Below are 21,987 nucleotides of genomic sequence, written 5' to 3'. Positions count from 1 at the left end.
TACTTAATCTATCTGCTTTAAAAGAAAAAACTATTTGTAAAGTGCAAATTAGTGGTATACACTGTATTTAAAATTGTAAAGGCCTTCTCTATAAAAATAACAAAAGATAAAAACAATATGGATTTTAAATATTCTAAATTAGAAAGATTTATTATTTTCTTCTTAAATAATTCAAAAATAATTTTATTGATTTTCAATAAAATTCTACTCAATTCTAAGACAGAATTCACCGATGGAAAGATGCTGTTCATTCCATAACCATACTAAAAAAAGGAGTATGATGTAAGGATACGTTGTTACATAAAAAGGGTTAAAAAACCAAAACTCATCTTAAATTGAGAACTTACAAATGCAATATTTATGAACCAAATCATGTTTTTTAAACATGAGATTATTAAATCTCATGTGAAACCACACAAATGCTATTTATTAGTTCTGAAATATAATTAATTGCCTATCTTTTTAAATACTTGTACATAACATTTTTATTTATTATGATTATTAATCATTAATCAGAATTTTTAGCCATATAACAGAATATTAATAACAACTAGCTTTAAGTGAAATTCATTAATGGAGGATACAAAAAAAAAGATATATTTTGTTGTGTGACTGAATAGCTTCTGTGATTGTGAACATAATAATGCTAAATAGGAAATAGTTTAACAACATATGAGTACATGATTCAAATTTTATTATGGTAAACATAATAAAATTGTTAGCAAAGCAATTAACTTCATTAACTGCTTTGCTGAGTGATGTGCAATGGTACCACTCTACTGACTGCAATCTATTCTGAAATATGAAAACTGGCAGCAATTCTTTTTAAAATTAAAAACCAGACATTCTGTAACATTTTCATCTTTAATGATGCATAAAGGAAGGGCTAAGAATTGTTTTGTGATGTGGCCACAGCAAGTCTGGTCAGATGCTCCTTCATCACCAGTGTATGATTTAAAAACATAATGCTTGAATAAAGATTAGGTCAATGACCAGATTTTTCATACTTATTCAAAGGACTCCTCTCATTTTAGTCACTTACTTCTACTTTTAAATTTTTATAGTTTCTTTCTATGTTCTGAAAAAAACACTAAAATGTTTAATAAACAAACTGTAGGAATACATTTTGGCAATTGGAAAGAAAAACGTTTATGTTATGTTGAGAGTTAATTTAAGCCTGAAAAGTAGGAATAAAAGGTACAAAAATTTTATGTATAAGAGATAAGCAGCAAAAAAAAACAAAAATTAAAAATACTAACAGCCTTATCAGCACATCGAACAGGCATTGCAGCAGCTATCTTATTACTAGTAAGCCTTTCAAGAGCAAGTCTTGTTTTTTCTGTTGTTTCTTGTATACTTTCAGAATCAGGACGTTCCAGACTTGGATCATCTTCAGCAGTAACTTCAGCTGGTAGTAAATCTGATAGCTTACTGTAAATAATCTGAAAAGTACAAAAAAAACTTCTATAAAATAAGATAAAAAACATAATTTTCATAATATAAGAATATTGTTTCATATATAACCCCTCCATACCTAACCCTTATGAGCTTTATTGGCGGTCATCTTCAAAACCTCAGCAAAAGGCATTTATTAGCCTTGTTTTTGCCTCAGTCAGGATGCCACTGATGTAAATACCACATGTGATATTCCCATCGGTGTACTACTATTTTCCCTAAAAAAACAACAAAACTAAAAATAAAATACATCTGAAATTAGTCTCAAACAAGACTGAGTAAACAAAATAAGCAAAGGAACTGAAATCCACTACCTACCTAAAGGTAAAAGAAGTGAGTTCAACAAGGAATTACAATAAAACAAACCAACAACAAAAACTAAGCATCTACAAAACAAACAAGAAGAATGGGGGGGGGTACCTTAGATCCCTGTGGCAATCCTTTCTTTTGCCAAATGTATATGAAATTCTCAACTATTATTCATTCGCCCTAGTTTCACAAATTACACGGAGATCCAAAGCTGAACTGATAATATCAAGCCAACAGATATGTAGACATAAAGTCGTGTCCATAACTCAGACTTTGAATAAACGTACAGAACATGATGCACATTGTCCAATTGTCCGCATTGCGAACACATTCCTGAGTCCACCAGGCTGAATGTCTACAGCCTGTACTGGAAAACGCTGTACCCAGAAAGATACTGTGTTGCATACTTATTCATGTGTACCCAAGTGGTGCTCTGCAAACAACATCAGGAAAGAGGTCATGCATATAACGTCTGCTCTCTGCCTCATCCCATTTGGCCTGCCACGAAGCATTACCATGTTTTGTTCAATTTCCCAAACTTTGTCAGAAGTTAATTCACCTAACTTCTTGGAAACATAGCAACGTAACACTGTTGCCACTCTGATGCAATCAAATCTACCGGTTTCACGCCCACAATCACCAAGATCGCCTCTCATGAAATCATTGGTAGCTACCCACTATCGTTAAAAATATAAGGTATTGAGCCCTCAAGAATATGGCTCGATAGCTTTTAAACTTTAGTCTATCTGCCTAAACAGGCATTGCATTAGCATAATTGCCTCTCAGATGCCCTTATGCAGGATACTCATGGTCTTAAAATTAAGACCCCAATCAGGATTGACCACACGCCGAAAGCCAAAGAAGGCACTACAGACCTTCTCCATGACATATTGAAGGTGCTTCTTGAATTGCATTCTTCTCATTGAGAAACACCCCAAGATACTTTTGAGCCTGAACATATTTTATGTGCTGGCCTGTTATCGAAACATGAACCTGCCACCTCACTACCAGATGGCTTTTGAGGAGCATCATAGCAGTCTTCTCTGGGCTGAAAGAAATCATATGTTGATGACCCCACAGCTCAGGTATCCTGGAAGCCTGAGTGGCTTGGAACTCAACCTTCCTCCACGAGCATCCTTCAAGACCACCAGGAGTCCATCATTAGCATAAGGCAAAATGTGACACCTGCTGGACAACCTCAGCTGCAAAAAAATAATCAAAGATCTACCACCCACAAGAAAGAACCCAATCAGCTGCCCTGGGAACAGCCCTTGGGCAGTGTCTTGCCTACCTCATGGCTGTACTCACGGATTAGCCATCCCAATCACTGAAGTAACTTTGCATTACCTGCAATTCATTCACAGTGTATTTTATTTGCAGTTGATAAATGGCCAACGGATGCCACAAATTGTTAAAATTACCTTGAAATGTCTAGAAAAATTCCCAGGACACATTCCATCTCACTGGTTGTCACCACATGGAGTATGGGGCCCTCAGTACCTTCATCAATAAGCCATGCAAGGTTAACCTCTCATTTATGTAAAGACACAGAACCTTTTCAAAGACCTTATCAATAACTTGTAGTAACATCAAGGGCCTATATGACGAACTAACAGTAGGATCCTTCTAGTTGCCGGCTTTAAACAACAATTCCCTTCTTTCAACAAACCAGGAAGCAACCGCCAAACAAAAATCTACTGAAAATACACGTGATAGTTCTCACGCTTAACCCTACTGAGCAAACAAGGAGCTCCACCATTATTCCATTGAAGACTGGAGCTTTACCCCTACCTAAATTGTAAATGACTTAATACACTTTGGCCTCAGTAATCTCCAAGGACAATGCTCCCTCATGAAAATGAGCAATCTCATGCCACACTCGCAGATGGTATGCGGTCTCCCAGCTTCGTCATCAGGCAGTAAATTGTCAAGTAATGTGTGCAAGATTATAGGCATATCTGAAATCACACCAAACCTGGTCGAGAGAGCAGATAGAAGTACATCCTTCTATCATTTGTGTCTCAAAACCCTATATAGAACTCCCCAGGGATCCTAGTTTTCCTGTTCATGCAAAATGGAATGCATGGAATCCCTCTTTGCCATACAAAACATATGAAAGTAGTGAGATCTACGGTTCTGATATTCAACAACAAGGACTGCCTGCTGCTCAGGATCACCCTCATGTTGTGACGTTCTCCTTAAGCAACAGACAGCCTGTTTCTAGGCTGACAATTCCCAGAACCACAATGGAGCAAGCCTCTCTTGACCTGAATTGCGAGGAATCATACTGTCAGTGGCATCGATGAGAGCTGCTGACAAACTCTCTGCCAGGTCCTCTCCAAAACTCAAAGACTGGTTGAAAGAAAGTCAATAAAAATCTTCCAATCTGCTTACCTGTACAGGAAACGACCCTGCTGTACTGGAACGTTACATTGGTAGCGCTCATTCAAACCACCAAAAATCTCATAAATTATCAACTGATCGCTTGAGCAACCATCCAACACCTTCCAGTTACAGACATTGGCAAGAATAAACCCACCAAAGGTAACATCAATGTTTGTACCACCAAATAACTGACGCCCATTACCTATGAAGGTGGGCAACCCACCAGGGTACATCGAATACCTGTAGACCATATTGGGCTAAAAAGCCCTCTATTAATTCACCGCCATCATTGGTGAAGCTGCTATGCCACAGTAGTGACTTAGTGTGAAGAGTGACTTCACTGATGACTATTGAATTTAACCATTCAATACTAAAACGTTCAAGAACATAGTGACAGCCCTCTGATAAAAACAACATTCCTTGCAATTCACAGAGTGCTTGGACTCCTGAACATGCTTGCAATTAGCACAAGTCGGACCCTCTAACTTCTTCAGACACTCGTTATGTTTGTGATCCTTGTCACCACAATGAGGACAGACTGCAGGATGATTACAGAACTTAGCCCTATAACCATATCTGCAGCATTTGAAGCATCATAGGACATCTAAAAACTTCTTGACTATGCACAAAGAAAAATCCACAAACAATCTGATCTTGTTGACAAAGCTATGGAAAAGAGTCGGACTAACCTCGAAAATTCCATGGTAGCACTCAGCCTCGTGCCTACCCAATTTGAACAATAGTAGACATTCGGACTCTTGGAAGGTATCCTCAGTCATCTGAATGTTTTGCTCTCAGATAAGTTATTAATTCTTCCTCTGATAATTGTTGATCTATGTCATACATAATAATCCTTGGGTGCCTCTAATGTTTAGAGTTAACTTTCATGTCAGAACCTTGAGCGAGTCTGAAATGACCTGCACAATCTCTTTGTCATCAGCAATAATGACTAACCCCTTATTTGTTTCTTTTATATTGAACATTTTCAAGCTTGACCTCTTTTGTTTAAGGACAACCTGAAACATGTCCATCTCCTTAGTAGTTTTAGTAGCTGCCCCCATCGTTTATGTTAACGAACAAAACCTCAGGCTGTTTCCAGGACAACCTACCCTCCCACTTTTCTTTTAACACCTCAGTGTAGTACTGTTTACTCTGAAGCATTGCCAACTGCAGAACTGGAAGAAGGGTAGAAATGGTCTCCTGCACCACCAGCTCTCTAATCTCAGGTGGCTTATTGGCCAACCTCTCATAACCTGTAGCCAGAGCATCAAAAAATGGTTTTAACTCCCTTACCTTAGGAGTAATCTTAACCTGACCAAATATTCTAACTACCAGTCTTTGGGTTAACAAGAAATTCTATCAGAGAATCAAACTTTTCCTTAAATGTTCTCATTAAAGGAATCGTACCGCCAACCTGTTCAACCGTTTTATTAAACTCATCAATCACTTTTAACACAGGGCATTGCAGCAGCCCTAGAAGTCCCTGGTGTGACCTCCACCTCCTCCTCCTCCTCCTCTGAGGAGTCATCAAGTCTAACCATAGTAATAGCCTGTGGAGTCTTACCCTGCCTGGACCTGCCCAATCTCTTCCCTTCAATGTCTAATATTATTTTTCACTTACAGAAAACCAAGAAAACTTAACTAAATGAAAATAAAAATAAAGAAATAGTTTATTACAATAGTAAGTTTGTAATAGTTTACAAAGTTATGTAAATAAAAACAAATGTAAATAGTATCAACCAATAGCATGCCACCCAGTATAATCAAGATGGTTGCCGATTGCAACACCAACTAAAATAAACACAAAATATAATAAAAATAAATGTAATAAATATCAAAGACTAAACAACTAATAATATGAGGCATTCAGAAGTGAATGTGATTAACTCCATTTTTTATAATTTGGCCTTTTCTAATGTTTAGGATATAAAAATTGTCTGCCAACTGATTATTTCAGAAAATGTTTCAGTGGCAATGTTGATAAACTCAATTTCTGAACAAATGAGGTTATGTCTTGTTCTTTAAATATTTTGTTTGTTAAGTATAAGTTTGTTTTGAGTGTTTTATTATTAAAAACTAATACAATAATCTACAAAATACTATTTTTGTGCTTAATTATTTTCTGTAAAAATGGCAGAATGAGTAATTCCAATAATGGCAGCGAATGTAGTTCAGTTTCTATATAATGATAATGACTTAGACTCTATGTATTGTCATCAGACACAGACTGTTATCAAGAAACAGCTGACAATTTGTAACAAAATGTAAATTTGATAGACCAACCTTGTGTAACAAACCATTCAACTATTAATAGTACAGACATACAATATGCCGTCCCAAATTCAACTGGAATCTTCTCATTTCCAGTGCTAACACAGAGCAAAACTAAAAGATGTCATAAACGCACTAGAAATACTGAAAAGTGTTTCAGATCTCAACAATCTAAAACAGTCTATCTGGCCAAAATATAAAACTAGATGGGGTAAGTTTGTTAGTGCTAAGATTTTTTATGACAAACTGTGTAATTGTATTTGAGATTACAACCAAAAATTTTCTGTAGAAGACGCTGCATATAAATCATTTGTTAGTCTTAAAGAACAGTCACAGCAAAATTTATTCCTTCGTGGATATATAAAATTAAGTACTATAAAAAGGTGTCGTCCACTCATGCATCAAAAGTTCCTAGAAGTCACAGTTTTAATTTTTTTCTGTATGAGCGACTAGTCAGGATCTTCAGGTATGTAAAAAATATTTCCAAGAAACATTTCAGGTATCTGAAGTTGAATCTACAACTTCTGCGTAAAAGACAACGTTAGTCTTGTGATTGATGGCAGTAGTTATTTTAGTCCTGGTAATAAAGTAGAGATAAGTAATGTTATAAATCATATAAAATCATTTCTGGCTTATACGAGTCATTACACACGACTTCATAACCCCAGTAGGAAATATTTAAATTCCGATATGACAATAAAGAAACTGTAGGACATGTATATAATATAGTGCAGTGAAAATAATGATGTTGCTGTTAAAGAAAAAATGTATTACCACTTTATATTTTACATCCCTACGCAAAGATACATGCCTTTGTGATAGTTTATAAACTAAGCTTTTGCAAGTAGATTTAGATGAAAAGGGAATCTTTAGATGTGATAAAGAACTGCACCTGAGAGAAGCTGAGAAATCTTGAGATGGCAGAAAATAAAAAAAATTCCTCCAATGATTATTATGTGTTTACTTTTGACTTTCAAAAAGCATTAGCATTCCCAAAATTATCTATTTCAACTGGATATTATAAAAAAAATTGATATGTATATAATTTTGGCTGCCAAGCATTTAAAAAAAAGAAACTTTTATATATGTTTGGCTTGAAATTGAAGGTTCAAGAGGATCACAAGAAATTTTGGCTTGTTTAAAGCTACACATAATTCGTCATGTACGATATGTGAAATATATTGTCACTTATGCTGACTCCTGCACATGACAGAATCACAATATTAAAACCGTACTAAGCACGATGAAGTTGATATAAAGTGATGATAATATGGCTGAAATCATGGATTTAAAATTTTTGGTGTCTGGACACAATTACCTTTCCAACGACTGCACTTAGCATTTATTGAAAAAAAGGCAAAAAGCTACTAACATTTTTGCACCTTCAGATTGGAACAACATAATTTTAGACTGCAAAAGAAATAAAAAATTTTGTGTCACTGAAATGAACCATAAAGATTTTCTTTCAACTAAAACATTGGAAGAAGCAATCGTGAACAGAAAAAAGGCAGAAAACAGAGGATTGGTAAACTGACTGAAAATGAGATAGATCAGACTGGAAAAAAAGATCCATTCAGAATAAAATTTAAAATTACAATGTCTGAAGATATAGCACTCCAGTCATTAATTCAGAAATAAATGTAAAGCTGGAAAACATTGCTCAAAACTTGCTATATCTTAAAAGAAGACCTATAACCAAAGCTAAAAAACGGGACATGATGGATTTACTTATATATTCCTCCTCTAAACCATACATATTTCAAGGAGCTGACAATAATTGAAAGAGGTGAAACTCAAAATAACTATGATTCTGATGATGATAGCTACAGTTACAGTATTCTTAGAATATACCTTAAAACATTATTTTAATATCACTTTTAAAAAAAATTCTTTATATATTTTGTTAATTAATAATAATGCTAAAATTGTTTAACTTCATCAATAATTAACTTTTTTCTATTACTTTTATTAATAAAAATGTGTTAATATAATTGATTCTTAATGATTTTTTTAATATTATTTTTCAGTTGGCAGTTTGATTAACGCCACATGTCGCTTTTTATTATTTAATTTCAGTTACCACTACTACTTTATTAGGTATTGTCACTATAGAATAAATTTCAGCAGTTTTTTAACCACAGTATACATTTTAAAAAACATTTTTAAAGTTATATGAATTTTCCAAATTTAGCCCTTAATCCTCAGTTTTAATGAGATTGGAGTTAATCCCTTTGTCTTCTGAATGCCTCGTATAACAACAAAAATAGTAAAGAAATAGCAGTCCACCCCCTTGAAAGCAGTAGAAATAAATAAAACCGCTACCAAGCTAGCCTAGATATTACTGATAATATTCAAACAAAAGTCTTAATTAATACAACAGGAACATAGAAATCAAAACCGTAATGATCGCTCATAAAAAAGAAACTGTAAATAGCTAATAAATAACACAATTTATGAATGAGTTAACAAAGCCTATATAGTAACAACCTCCCTCACTCGTGTTGAACTTACAATTGCGAATAACTTTAATATTGAAAATTAAGAAAAATTATAAACAACATTACAGACATTCCAAAAAAAAGTAAAATGTAATGTGCATTCTGATTTTCAAATTCAAAACAATTTGGCAAAAACAGGAAATATTTGAGAAGTACAGGTCAAAATAAAATTACTTGCAAGTTCTTCAATACATGAGAATGTGAGAAACAGTCAGAATCATAAATTGTTAGTTATTTAATATAGAAAATGAAAATGTAACAAGAACTAATTAATAACAATTATACAATCCTACATTCATAGTAAACTGCACTATTCTTCAGAAAACTTTCAAAATCAGAGAATGTTTAATGTATGTAGGACATTGAAAAAAAAATGGAGATTGTGGCAAAAACTTTATTAAAAGAGAGAACTAGAAGTAAGGGTATATATGCATTATACCCATATTGCAATAAACAAAAACTAAAATGATCACATGATGCTAATAACAAACATCCATAAACACGATGATAGCACTGATATATAAAATAAATTTTTTTAATGTTTCTTAAGTGTGATATGTTCCTCTGAATTGTTTAGTTTTTGCGTAGATTTCAGATAATTTCAAAACTTATTTGAAGATGCTCTTCTTTTGTAGATAGCCCCAGATATATCTCAAATTAAAGTCAAACAGTAATCAGCTTGTCTATTAACACTCCATTTACCTTTTTTAATGGCTTTCTGACACCAAAATAGCTTTGTAGAAATGTTCATTATATTCATTACTTACTGCCCTAAGGTTTGGTGGGAAGAAATCCAAATGTGAATGCAGGGAATGAGCTTTTAGTGACATATTACATTTCATACTTCTGAATGAATTTATCAGCTTATCTACAATATCCTGGTATTATTTTTGTGATTTATGGACACCAAAATATTTTCTCACTTCTCTTTACAGAGCTGTCCAAGCTATCCAAGCAGCCAGTTCTACAATGGCCAATACAGAGTAAACATTTCATCTCTGACCAGTTCCCTTATTTATGGGCCAACAAAAACCCCTTCTATAAGTTTTTTTCTACTTATTTCTGGGGATTTCTGTCGTATGTACAAGAATCCTTTAATGTCCTTCTTCATAGCTATTACAAAATTCTTTATTAATCCCAGTTTGATATGTAGGGACGGAAAAAATATTTTTTCTTCTTTAACTAGAAGCTCATGGATAATGAACTTTTCACCAGGAGTTAAGTTCTTTTGTTTCTATCATCGTTTTACTACATAATGCTGATCCCTAGCTCAGCTCTCCCACTCACTAATAAAAAAACAGTATTTTTTATACCCTAATTCTTTGCTTAACAAAAGAGCTATTGCCTTTAAATCTCCACATCTGTTCCAAATAGGTTTTTTTTATAATTTACTTTTTCAATAATATTTTTCATATCATGTTTCTTTCATACTAATTCCATAATAGATTGATACAAATCAGAACTGCTTTCAAGCTGTACTTGGAGGAATCAATGAAATGGCGTTACTCTTCATCAGGTTCATGAACTTGCCCTAATTAAAATATAAGCTCATCAATATTTGTACAGTAAACTACGTGATTTTCTTCAGCAAAGTATAGAGAAATGTTTTTCTGTCAGCTTCAATAACCTGAGATTTTTGTATTTTTTTTATATATATAAATTCCAACCTTGCAATCTTGAGCCTAAAAGTTCTGCCTCATTTTTTGATAAGTTTAAATCTCTTACCAAGTCATCTAGCTGAGATGCGAATCACTGGTTTGTTATTCAAAGTATTATAATTGACTTCTTCCATAATGCCTGCTTTTTCACTACTGTTTCTATGAAACAAGTTTTCAGGAACCTTGGGAAGTAGAATAGATTCATTCTAAGGTATAGATCTTAAAGTAAAAGGCAATGAAGAATGGAGTACAATATGTTTAGACTTCTTAGAAACTCCAGACACATTAATTAAATAGAAATAACAATTGGTTAAACAATATTTTAGTTCATGCCAAACCATAGGAACATCAAATGGCAAGGCCTTTTGTGTGCCTTTTATCCATCCTCTTAAGTTGATTGCATAGTTATTACATATTATACGAGGAACCCATCTCTTATCTTAATTACCAATTTTGCAAAGATGATAACGCCCATGCGTTTTCTGCCCACAAAAAAAAAAAAATTGCAAAGTACAATATATAAGCTTTTTAATTAAAGATGTAATGTTTTTCTTATGCTATTTTATAATGAACACACCACACACATTAAAAAACTGACCAAAATCATTTTCATATTTAGGAGGCAATACGAGACTTCACTTCATTCACTAAATAGTTATTGCACTGACTGAAGAGATTATACTATTAAAAGCAGTATGCTAACAAAGTCAACAATATTTGTATTGTTGTGAATTATTTAATGAATCTTTCACATGTACACTTCAATAGAGAGGTATGATGTCATGATATATAATGTTTGTGTTATGACTTAACTTACTGTTTCATTGTTAATAACTGATTAAAAGAGTTAAAAATATACTCTGAGCACCTAAATATAAAGTAATCATATAAAATAAAAAATGTATGAGTATAATCATGTATTATATAATATCACAATTTTCAAAATTTAATTTTGAAATTTTTCAAAAACATAGGATGGAAAAATTCTGATCTCAGTGTAGCTATCAGAAAAAAATTTATTCAAGTGGTTAACATTTCCTACAATGAATATTTTTTAACAGACTTCTCCTACAGAATTTATAACTTACAGGTAAAATTCATTACTAATCTTTTAGAAATCACTCCTCTAAATTCCACATTTGGCATAGTCATACAAGATTTAAATATTACTCATTTATTAAACAGATAAAACATACCTTATCCTTGGAATGACCCTGTCTAGCAATAATGTCATATTTCACCTTTCCTTCAGCATCCAACTGGACTGCCAAAGCATTTGATGAACTCTCTTTACTTTCCCTACCCATATTAAGTGGATACTGTGCAACTGATATCTCTGGAAATGCTCCACCATCTCCAAAATCCTACAACACAAAAAGCAGAGTATCCTATAAAGAGATAAGTAGTCACATGAAAAATACAAAAACAGTAAGGGGAAACAGAAGTGAAGGAACTGATTATATAATTAGTAAATATTAATGTTACAAACACAATCAGACATTAATTATTAAAAAACTCATTTTTACAGTTACATATAATAATCTTATTTAAATAACACATAACATAAAAGAAAAACTTGTATTTTAGATTTCAAATGTATAATTTTTTTGACAATCTTTTGAATGATTTGATGCTTTCTTATTCTCTACATCTTATTTACTGGTTCATCAGAATTTTTACCCATGCCCTAACACTTTCTATAACCAAGATTAACTACACCAGGATGTCTCCTTAACATGCGACTCAATAAACTTCTTTTCAGAGGATTCTGAAATGAGTTTTTTCTTATTCTAAGGACAAACAACCAAATGATGGGATGATAATCAATGCTTGAGAATAAGTAATGGACAGAATTAAGAAAAAGTTTCATTCTGTAAAAAAATGCTATAAAAAATGTATTTTTAAAAAAAAATCTGATATAATGAAAAAGAGAGGAAAAAAGAATTTAAGTTACAGAGGAACCCAAAAAAACAACTAAAATGTTGCGACATACTTGTAAAATTAAAAAAAATAAAATTACATGTAAAATAATAAAAAAAAAAAAGATTAAGGTAGGAGTTTTCCACCAAAACAATGGATAAAAGGCAAAATAACATAAAAAAACAAAATTACTAGCATTTTACAGTATAATTAACAGAATACTTTATTATTTTCTTTTTTAATGCTGAGGTGGCATAAATAATTACGGATTCCATTCAACATGTCAAGTACCATCAACATGCAATAAAGTAAGGCAGTAAGTTAAGTTGCTATATTACAGAATCATGGCATTTATAATAGCAAATGTCAAACAGTAAAACAGAGGCAATTAATTATGGCATACCACTCAACTCTGTAGGGCAAGATACCTGCCGTTTGACGCTTCTGGTCGCCACCCTCCTCGATGAGCTTCTTTCGCCCTCTAACATTTTACATCTCATAGTAATAAGCCAGGCCTTGCTGGGATGCCACCAATGTAAATGTCTCTGTAGATATTTACATCAGTGATTTATAACTCAGCCTTTGCCTTCACTGCAGGCCTCATATGGACATCTTGAATGTCCTACATCGTTTCCCTCTGAACTAGCTAACAGAGTTTGCAGAAGCATGAACCCTGCGCCTAGTTCTACACTTTACAGAGCCAATTTGTGTGTAAATGGCATATCACTACGTATTCAGTGATGAGCTTCTTTGCTACCTTTGTAAATGTATACACTTTGTGAACAGTGATCAAATTCTTTGCTGCAAAATTAGCCTTTTCATTTATTGATAATTTGCAATGACTGAGAACCCTGCAAAAAGAGAACTGCTACCTAATTTCAATAAGCTTACATATTGAATCATGGATGTCACAATAAAACCATGAATTACAGAACATATCAAACTACACTATAGAGCACTCAGAGAATTCATATAAATCATTGTCCCAATGTTGATACAATAGGTAATGTTGACTTCCCTTCTGATTTGACAATCTCTATCTACCCTCACTGTTTTGTGCTACACTACATTAATTCAAGAGAGAAAGCTAAAATTTTTTAAAATGAAATATTCTTATGAAAAAATTATATTACATAACTTTAATTACAACACTTAAATATATATTTAAAAAAAAAAATTACGTGCCATTAACAAATATATACGCAAAATTTACTTTTGAAGATCACATCTTGCAGGTATATTTATGTAGAATTCAATAAGTCTCATAGCGAAACTGTGTGGTTTAATGAACATTTCAACAGGAATTTCAGCAGTTGTTGTTTGGATCTTTGCTTTATCTCTTTTGTCACAATAAATTGACTACCAGACACTTTGAATTTAAGGTGACCTACAAGAAGAAATCAGGAGATCTGGAGGGCCACGGAATGTCACCATTTTTTGAAATTATATGATTATTAAATAATTGGTATACAGCAGCCATTGTTATTTCTGTTGTGTATGATGGTCCATCTTGCTGAAAGCGTTGTCAATAATTTATGGAAATGTCTATAGTTTTTCCACAACCAAGTTTTTCAGTAAGGCGTTGTACATATCTGATGCGATTATAGTCATGAACCCAAAAGGACTTACTGTGACAAACATGACACATCACACCATATGATAATCTTGTTGCTGTGTAATGGGTTCTGGTGTACATGTGTAGGATTTAGTATTCTCATGTCCAAAAATAGAAATTTTATTATTAAAATCTTTGTTAAGGTACATATTGGGTTTATCTGACATAGCTTTTAACAAAGTCATTGCCCTCATTTATCCTTCCAATAACTGTTTATTCACAAAACTAATGGTGCATTATGTGATTATTTAGTTTCAGTTCCTGGACAATTAGCAACTTGTATGGATGGTAAAATAAGCTCTGCAACAGTATTCTTTGAACACTTGAACTATGCAATTGTGAAGACATTGCATAATGATGAATTGAATGGTATGGCCTTCTTATGACTGTAGCTTGAACAATCTCAGTACTGTCTGCCATATAAACGGTTTGCTAGTTGCACACTCCCTGGAGGTTCTTTTTCATTGCTGAACCTGTTTCCTCAAATTATGCATATATGTGTTACTTCCATGTGCTGATGGTACATGATCATGGCTAATTAAACTGGTGATACAAAATTCTCTATGCGCAATCTCCATATCATATTTTTATAAAAAGCTTTGATGACAAAAGCATGTTGAGGACCTTCAGGTCCATGATAACCAAATGGCAAGATGGCATGAACTGGCTTCTATAAGTTATCCAGTGCTGGGACTCACCCAGGGCTACCAATACAAATTTAAAAATTTCCAATTTTCCTAAATCACCATGCATTATGTGAATTCTGACTTCTGATTATATCTTTAAACAGGAAACAATGTGTACAGATAAAGCAGGAAGTAGCAGGAATACTTAGAAACTGTATGTTCCAACTCATCTACATATTAGTTGGAGTACTACAGACTTCAATATAGAGCCAGCTTTATCTTTAATTTATCAAATGAGTCAGTGACAAAAAGAGTCAAGTAATACTTTGCCTAGATGAAACAACACTGATACAATCCAGATAGACACACATTTATCTATTCAAACATCGTATTCTTTGTATTTAATAATACATAAAAATAAACCCAATTTTATAAGGTTTAAAAAGTAAATGTAACAAACAAGAAAATAATACTAATATCATAATAGATAATCAAAGAAAATTCATTTCAATTTAAAAAAAAATTATTTTAATTTATTTTGTTTTATACTTCACAATAGTCATTAATAGTGAAGTTCTTACATTGACTACAAATCATAACCTCTACTGCAATAATGATGTAAATGGAATTTGCAAAAACAAAACATATCTCAAATTGAACAAACCACTTACAAAAAGTAAATAAGTATACTTGATACTGCTAAAACAGAAATACAAAGAAAAAATAATACAAGAAACAAAAAACAACACTTACAAAACTTCACAAAAATGTCTTAAGTTGTGGGTGATTTTAATTAAAAGTTTAGCTAACAATATAACCTAAATCAAACACTTCTTAATTTTATACTTTGATAAAAGTATCAATGGAAATATGGATTTGGAGGAGAATAACAAGAACAAGCTGGGTGGATAGGAAAAGAAATGAAGAAGTGTTAGCAGAAGTGAATGAGAGGAGGTCCTTGCTATATGAAGAAGAGCAAAATTGATAGGATATGTAATATGACATGACCAGTTCTTAACAAATATATTTGAGGGCAAGGTTTTGGGTAAAAAACCTATAGCAACCATCATTGTTAAAGAAGAGTTGGACCTTGGTTCATATAATGATTTGAAGAGAGAGACAGAGATAAGAGTGACGTGGCTAAATCGACAAGGCTTAGCCTTTAGTGAATGATGATAAAAAAATTTTTTTTTTAATGTTTTATTGATGCCTTTTTTATGTTTTGCTTTAAAATTTATAAATTCTTGCCATCTTTTTCAACATACAGTGATGATTCCAATGGATCAGCCAATATATGATGATCCTTTTCTGCTATTACTTCAGTTTCTTTAATGAAGACGTATTAAAATTTATTTTATAGCTACTGATCAAAACTGTTTAATAGTCAAATACTGTTAATAATATAAATTATGATATTTATGTATGATATTCTAAATACCTATGATATTTAGTCAACAGCTATTTGCTATTAATATTTTATGTAAAAAGTTCGTTATTATTAGTAAAGAAAAAGCCACATAATACTCACTTCTTGAGATCTAGGAACCCAACCTTTCCTCTGTCCATATGGTGGAGCAGTAGGACTTGCGATAACAAGTGACGTCTGCAAAGTAGTTCTGCTTCGTTCATCATCTCTATCCCAAACAGGCTGTGATGGAGCAGGCAGCAGACTAGTAAAAATAATAAAAGGAAAATAACTAATTTTTAAAAATAAAAAATAAACTGGCATACTAAATAAGTGTTATCAATAATCATAAATAACCCAACACTAACATTCACATGTATATAATTGACACACCAGTCAAAAAATGCGAGTCAAATTACTTTAAGGAGGCTGTCTTTATTACATATACGAAAAAAAATTAAACAAATTATACAAAAATTAAAATTTTAGACAATTTACATCACCAAACTTAATATAGTTCATAGTCCATCGTGGTAGCCAATGTTCATACATAACTAGGCAATTCCTTTTCAGTTACTCGCTTACTGTTTAGATCATATCAACCTGATATGGGAGGATGTGGCAAAACAATCGTGTGCACTATGTTCCTAAGTGAACCTAAGTATAAATGGTAGAAGCCATTGGCAGTGAGGGATTAGAAAACATTTGTAGATAAAGTTAAGAAAATCAAGCAAAAATTTCCTTATGGATAATGCAAGTAGAAGAGCTGATAATCTAGATATGAATCTAAAAGCAACTACACTTTGGTGTCATTGGATACTGGACCACTAAAGAAATTAAGACAAAATCCAGCACTGAAAGCATTCCTTGAACTGTAATTATGGATTACGTTCCTGATACATTATGCAAAATAAGACAAAATAGCAGTAAACATATTTAGATAAATCTCCTTATTTATGATAAATTAACAATTATTATTCAAATAATGTACTATACATATACTACAGTACATTTTATGAATTTAACTGCAATATGCATAATGATGGTACCAAAAATTAAGTGCTGTTCTTCATAAAATCTTACTGGAGAATTTGTGTAATAACGTAAAATTATTGTAATATTTTTATTATCTGTTTACTCAGAATTATAATTTCTATTAAAAAAATTATTCAAACTAAAAAATCATTTTAATTAATTTCTACATCAATCAATGAAATACTAAATAACTCTGTTAATATATAAAAAAAAAGGTAATGATAACCATTATCATACCATAAGTTATTACCACAATTTATTCTGTTGATATTATTAAAATTAATATTTGTAAAATGTAGCTGTGCATGATATAACCTAGCAGTACAGATGCAGTAAAAGCAGGCTGAGCACTCTTTGAGCAACTGAGCAGCAAAAAGAGGCTTGCAAAGCCTCTTTAATGTAAAGAAAAGAAATGCTTCACTTATCTAAATTAACACAATGATTAGTCACATTACTCTTGTTCTATTCTGCACGGGCACCCAAAATTTTTTTCTCTTAACATAATGAAAAACACAAAAAGACTTTAATGAATAGTCTTAATTCAAAATTAACTAATCTCTTATCACATAAACCTTTCAAGCTAAGGAGAAAAAACCATAAGCAAGAGCATTAAATGAATCACAATGCAAAACTACAACAGTAGTATAATTGAAATATTAGCAATTGAAGATCTCTGGCAAAGAACAGTCTGTCACGTTTGAATCTTTTTTAGACAACGGCGATTTTAATAGAATATAATTGATAATTCCCTGAATGCATACAATTCAAATGTGAATATCATGGATATGGACTGTTTATTCCTCAGAATTACTACTTTAACTTGTAAAACCATTAAAATTTAACAGATGGCAGCACTAACCCAATTTAAAAAAAAAATCTATTTTGACTGTTCTTTCCCCGAGGTCTTCGATTGAGTTATTGAAAAGCTGTTTGATGTATGCAAATATATCCCGTTATATAAAAATGTTTAGTTAAATAAAAAACTAATAGTTCTGTATAAATTAAGTAATATAAATTTTTTATAATTCAATAAATTAGAGAACATCAGTAATGTAGTTTCAGGTAACCCAACAGTTGGGTTTTAAAATGCAAACAGCTGGTTTTAAATATTTGTTACTGGGGTAGTCAACAATAACTGGACTTAATCTTCAATGATATCATTTCATTTGAAATGGCAAAAAAATCTCATATAGCAAACTTCTGTTATGTGAGGGTTTTGGGCTCCATATTCAATGTCCAACTGAAAGCATTATAAGAGATAAACAAGATTTTCTAATTACTTTCGTAGGATAAAAATATGAGCAACCAAAAACTTAAAAGGCTTTTTAAACTGTATTCAAATGAAAAAACAATTTAATAGAATAAGACAATTAAAATTAATGACTTACTCAGATTAAAGAGAGTTAATTAATATAAATTATTTGAAACCTGGTTTAAAAATGAGCTTACTAAACTAAAATATAGCAAAGAAAGCTGGGCAATCACAACATCCCTTCTATATATTAATTACAGAAATATATTTCAAAACTTTTTTAGGAACCACAAAGTTAACCTTAATCACATATTACATGAACCTCAATAATGAGCTGAAAAAAATTCCTACTTACTTCCAAAAAAAACTAGATCTTACCTTGATAAAGACATCGTTATAAAAAATAAAATAACACTATTTTATAGGCAAATAATCAAGATTTACGTATTAAAGAATTTCAATAAGCAAACACCATAACGGCAAACGCAGGCATCAAACTTTACATTCTTAATGAATTGGACTATCGTCAGATGGCGTTTGTCAATGCCATCCAGATTTCCCGCAAAATTTGACAATACAAAAATATGACTTTTATTATGATATTGTCAAATAAAAGATTTCTCTATGTCTAAACATACTGAATAACTTTAATTTAATTCAGCAGATTTATAGCCTTAAATTAAATCGAAATTGTCAGTCTCAGTTGTTTAAGAGTGAACGCACAATCGGACGCAGTAACTTGACAGGTTGGATTTATTACTCTGCCCAATTTTGTAAGCGTATTTTATTCATTTCTTGAACTCATGGAATCATGTCGAATACTCATTAAGACATCTTCATCTCCATGTTTAGATCAAAGAATTTCTAACGGTGTTATTTAAGTTACTAGTGTAATGGCTTGTAACTTAGTTTGTGTGGTTAATCTTATGTCTTTTAGTCTTGATCTATCTGTAGAAATAGTCTCGGTTTGGCGCAACCACTCTTAATGCTTGGTGCCACGGCAGCGACAGCCTCACTTTGAATCATTCTACCGTGCCTACTATGTTTTTAGCTTAACATTTGCTTCTTTCCATCATTGCCTAACAGCGAACGGTCTTTCGTAAGGTGTATTGTAATGCTTGTACTGGATCGCAAAACACAATCTTTAGAAATTTTAATCAACTCACTGTATGGCTAATATTTTGAACATTATTTCCTTTTTAAAATGTAGTTTTATTTAATTATATATATATATATATATATATATGTTATGTCAAATTTAACTGGATCACTGAAAAATCCTTAATTAATATCCGACCATTTTCCGCGATAAAATATGTTTTTTTTTTTTTAATGGCAAACGTGACAACAGAAGCGTTTATGTGAAGCTGCGAATTATACAATACTAGGCCTACACATAAAATAGTATAATATGCAAATCAAATTGTATTACCTTCATTGAGTGCTGGTGTTCCATTTTATTTTCAAGCAGATATTCAAAAGTTAATGTAAGATAATTATTAAACACACTAAATAATGGAATCGGAAATTAAAGCAGAAACTAATTTCTAATTTATAAATGTTAGATTAAAACTATTTTAATTAAAGAGGAGGAATGCATCTTTGCAAGAAATATTAAATTTTCGTGGTTACTGTCATCAGAATCATCACTGTCACTTTCACTATCTTTTGTAAAAAAAAAAATAATAAATGAGGCCATAGTATTATCAATAGTGTGTTCTTGTCGCGTATTTCAGTTTCTGCTTCGTTAACTTTTTCACAATACATCTTCCAATTTTTTTCATTCATGTCGGTCACTTTATTTTCACATAGCTTCTTTGATAGCAAAAGTTACGTTATGACTTTGTTTCCTTTAACTTCTGACCAACCATCTCGTTAGGATTTAGATCCGGGTGGAAAAGAGGTAGTCAGTGTGTTTTTTTGTTTTTTTTTTTGTAAAAGTTCGCCAAATTCATGGACATCCTGACCCGTAGGGGAAGACACCATCCATCTGGCAGTTTCGGTCGCCAAGCCACCCCCTCCTAACACTCTTTTTTTTGTTGTTAAAGAGGTGGAGGAACCCACTTACGAGCGCTGAAGCAATGTCGGACTGGCTGATAGGTTCCACAAGATGATATTAGGTGCGTATTGTATTCCTGCGCACTACCGACTAAACCTCCACCCCTGGCTACCCCCTTACTAGTACAGCTGCTGAGAAATTCATCAGGAAGGGGGTAAAACGCCTATAAACACAATCAAACACCATTCAGAAAGTCACACATACGAACAAGATGACATAAGGCAAAAGCGCACCACACACGCAACACAACTTAACAGCAACCACAAGCTACACACATCGCTACATATCACGAGTCACCTCCATCCCCTTAACAACAACCACATTCGTCAAAACAACATACATATCACTTACCACAGGCCACACGCACGGAGGATCCCGTAGGCGTTCAGCCGAAAGCCTGTCTTCCCAAACGCCCTACGGCGACTACTTTTTTGTCTGCCCCTACGACTCCTCTCAGGCGTAGAGCTCCTGCATTACCTTCCTAGCCAACATTGCTACGGCCGTCCAATTACTTAAACTCTCAAGCATGATCCATTGCATTTCCCCAGGTGAAAACATGTCCCTTCTGCCTATTGCATGCAATACTTCACTCCTATGATCCTCGAATCTGGGACAGCTGAAAAAAACGTGGTATGCTGTCTCATCCACACTCTCACAAACCGGACAACATGGGGAGTAGTCAAATCCAAACCTATAAAGGCACTCTTTAAATCTCCCATGGCCCGCCAGAAACTGTGTAAGATAGTAATCCAGCGAACCATGAGTACGCCCGCACCAACCTTCTAGGTCCTTGATCATGCGGTACATCCATCGACCCTTCTCACTGTCATCCCACCGCCTCTGCCATTCCCTTCTCAAATCTTCCATGATGGAACTGGTCAGTCTCCTTTTTTCAGCGGATGTTAGAACAACTAGTTCTTTCATCCTCTTCCTACGAAGAATCTCAAAGTCTACCGGTGATATTCCCGCTAAGACGTCCGCAGCCTCGCGGGAAACCGTGCGGTACGCTGCTGTGATTCGAAGATAGCTTCTTCTTTGTATCGCTTCGACAGCACCCCTGTATTTATCATATTTGGTTACTCCTCCCCAGACTTCGGCACCATATAGTAGCACAGAGAACACAACGCTAAACAGAAACCTCCTCCTCTGCTGGCTGGGTCCCTCGTTATTCGGTAGCAAACAGGCTATTAGCCGCCTTACCTTTTCTGCCTTTTGGCATGTCTCCATAACATGTATGCCAAAGGTAACTTCGCATCCATTCTACACCTACATACTTGATGGCAGCCTTCGAAACTACCGTCTGACCCTCAAGGACCATTTTCAAAGGTCTTCTCTTGGTAGTTGTTATAATAACAACCTCAGTCTTGTCTGGGGCCATGGTTAGCCCTGCTCCTGTCATCCAATCTCTAATCACCACATAGGACTCCTGTATTCAGGCAACGGGTTCCCTCAGTGTGGTCGCCTCAACTTAAAGGTCATCCGCATACCTTTATAACCAT

At 33.2% G+C, this 21,987-nt stretch overlaps 1 protein-coding gene across 1 annotated transcript in view; it reads right to left on the bottom strand.

Moving 5' to 3' along the window:
• Bx42 (Puff-specific protein Bx42) overlaps positions 1 to 18,945 on the bottom strand; it is a 49,229-nt gene extending 30,284 nt beyond the window's left edge. Inside the window, exons 1-4 of the mRNA XM_075356214.1 lie at positions 18,808 to 18,945; positions 16,266 to 16,407; positions 11,773 to 11,940; positions 1,260 to 1,442 (exon numbers count right to left, since the gene is read on the bottom strand). Coding sequence (XP_075212329.1) covers positions 1,260 to 1,442; positions 11,773 to 11,940; positions 16,266 to 16,407; positions 18,808 to 18,821 — 507 coding nt within the window. The 5' untranslated portion in view covers positions 18,822 to 18,945. The remainder of the gene's footprint in view (positions 1 to 1,259; positions 1,443 to 11,772; positions 11,941 to 16,265; positions 16,408 to 18,807) is intronic.
• Between the last annotated feature and the right edge of the window lie 3,042 nt (positions 18,946 to 21,987).

The sequence above is a fragment of the Lycorma delicatula genome, chromosome 2 (genome assembly GCF_047948215.1).
Source record: "Lycorma delicatula isolate Av1 chromosome 2, ASM4794821v1, whole genome shotgun sequence".
NCBI classification, from domain to species: Eukaryota; Metazoa; Arthropoda; class Insecta; order Hemiptera; family Fulgoridae; genus Lycorma; species Lycorma delicatula.
Note: the sequence above shows the minus strand (reverse complement) of the source record. Positions and strands in the feature narration are given on the sequence as shown.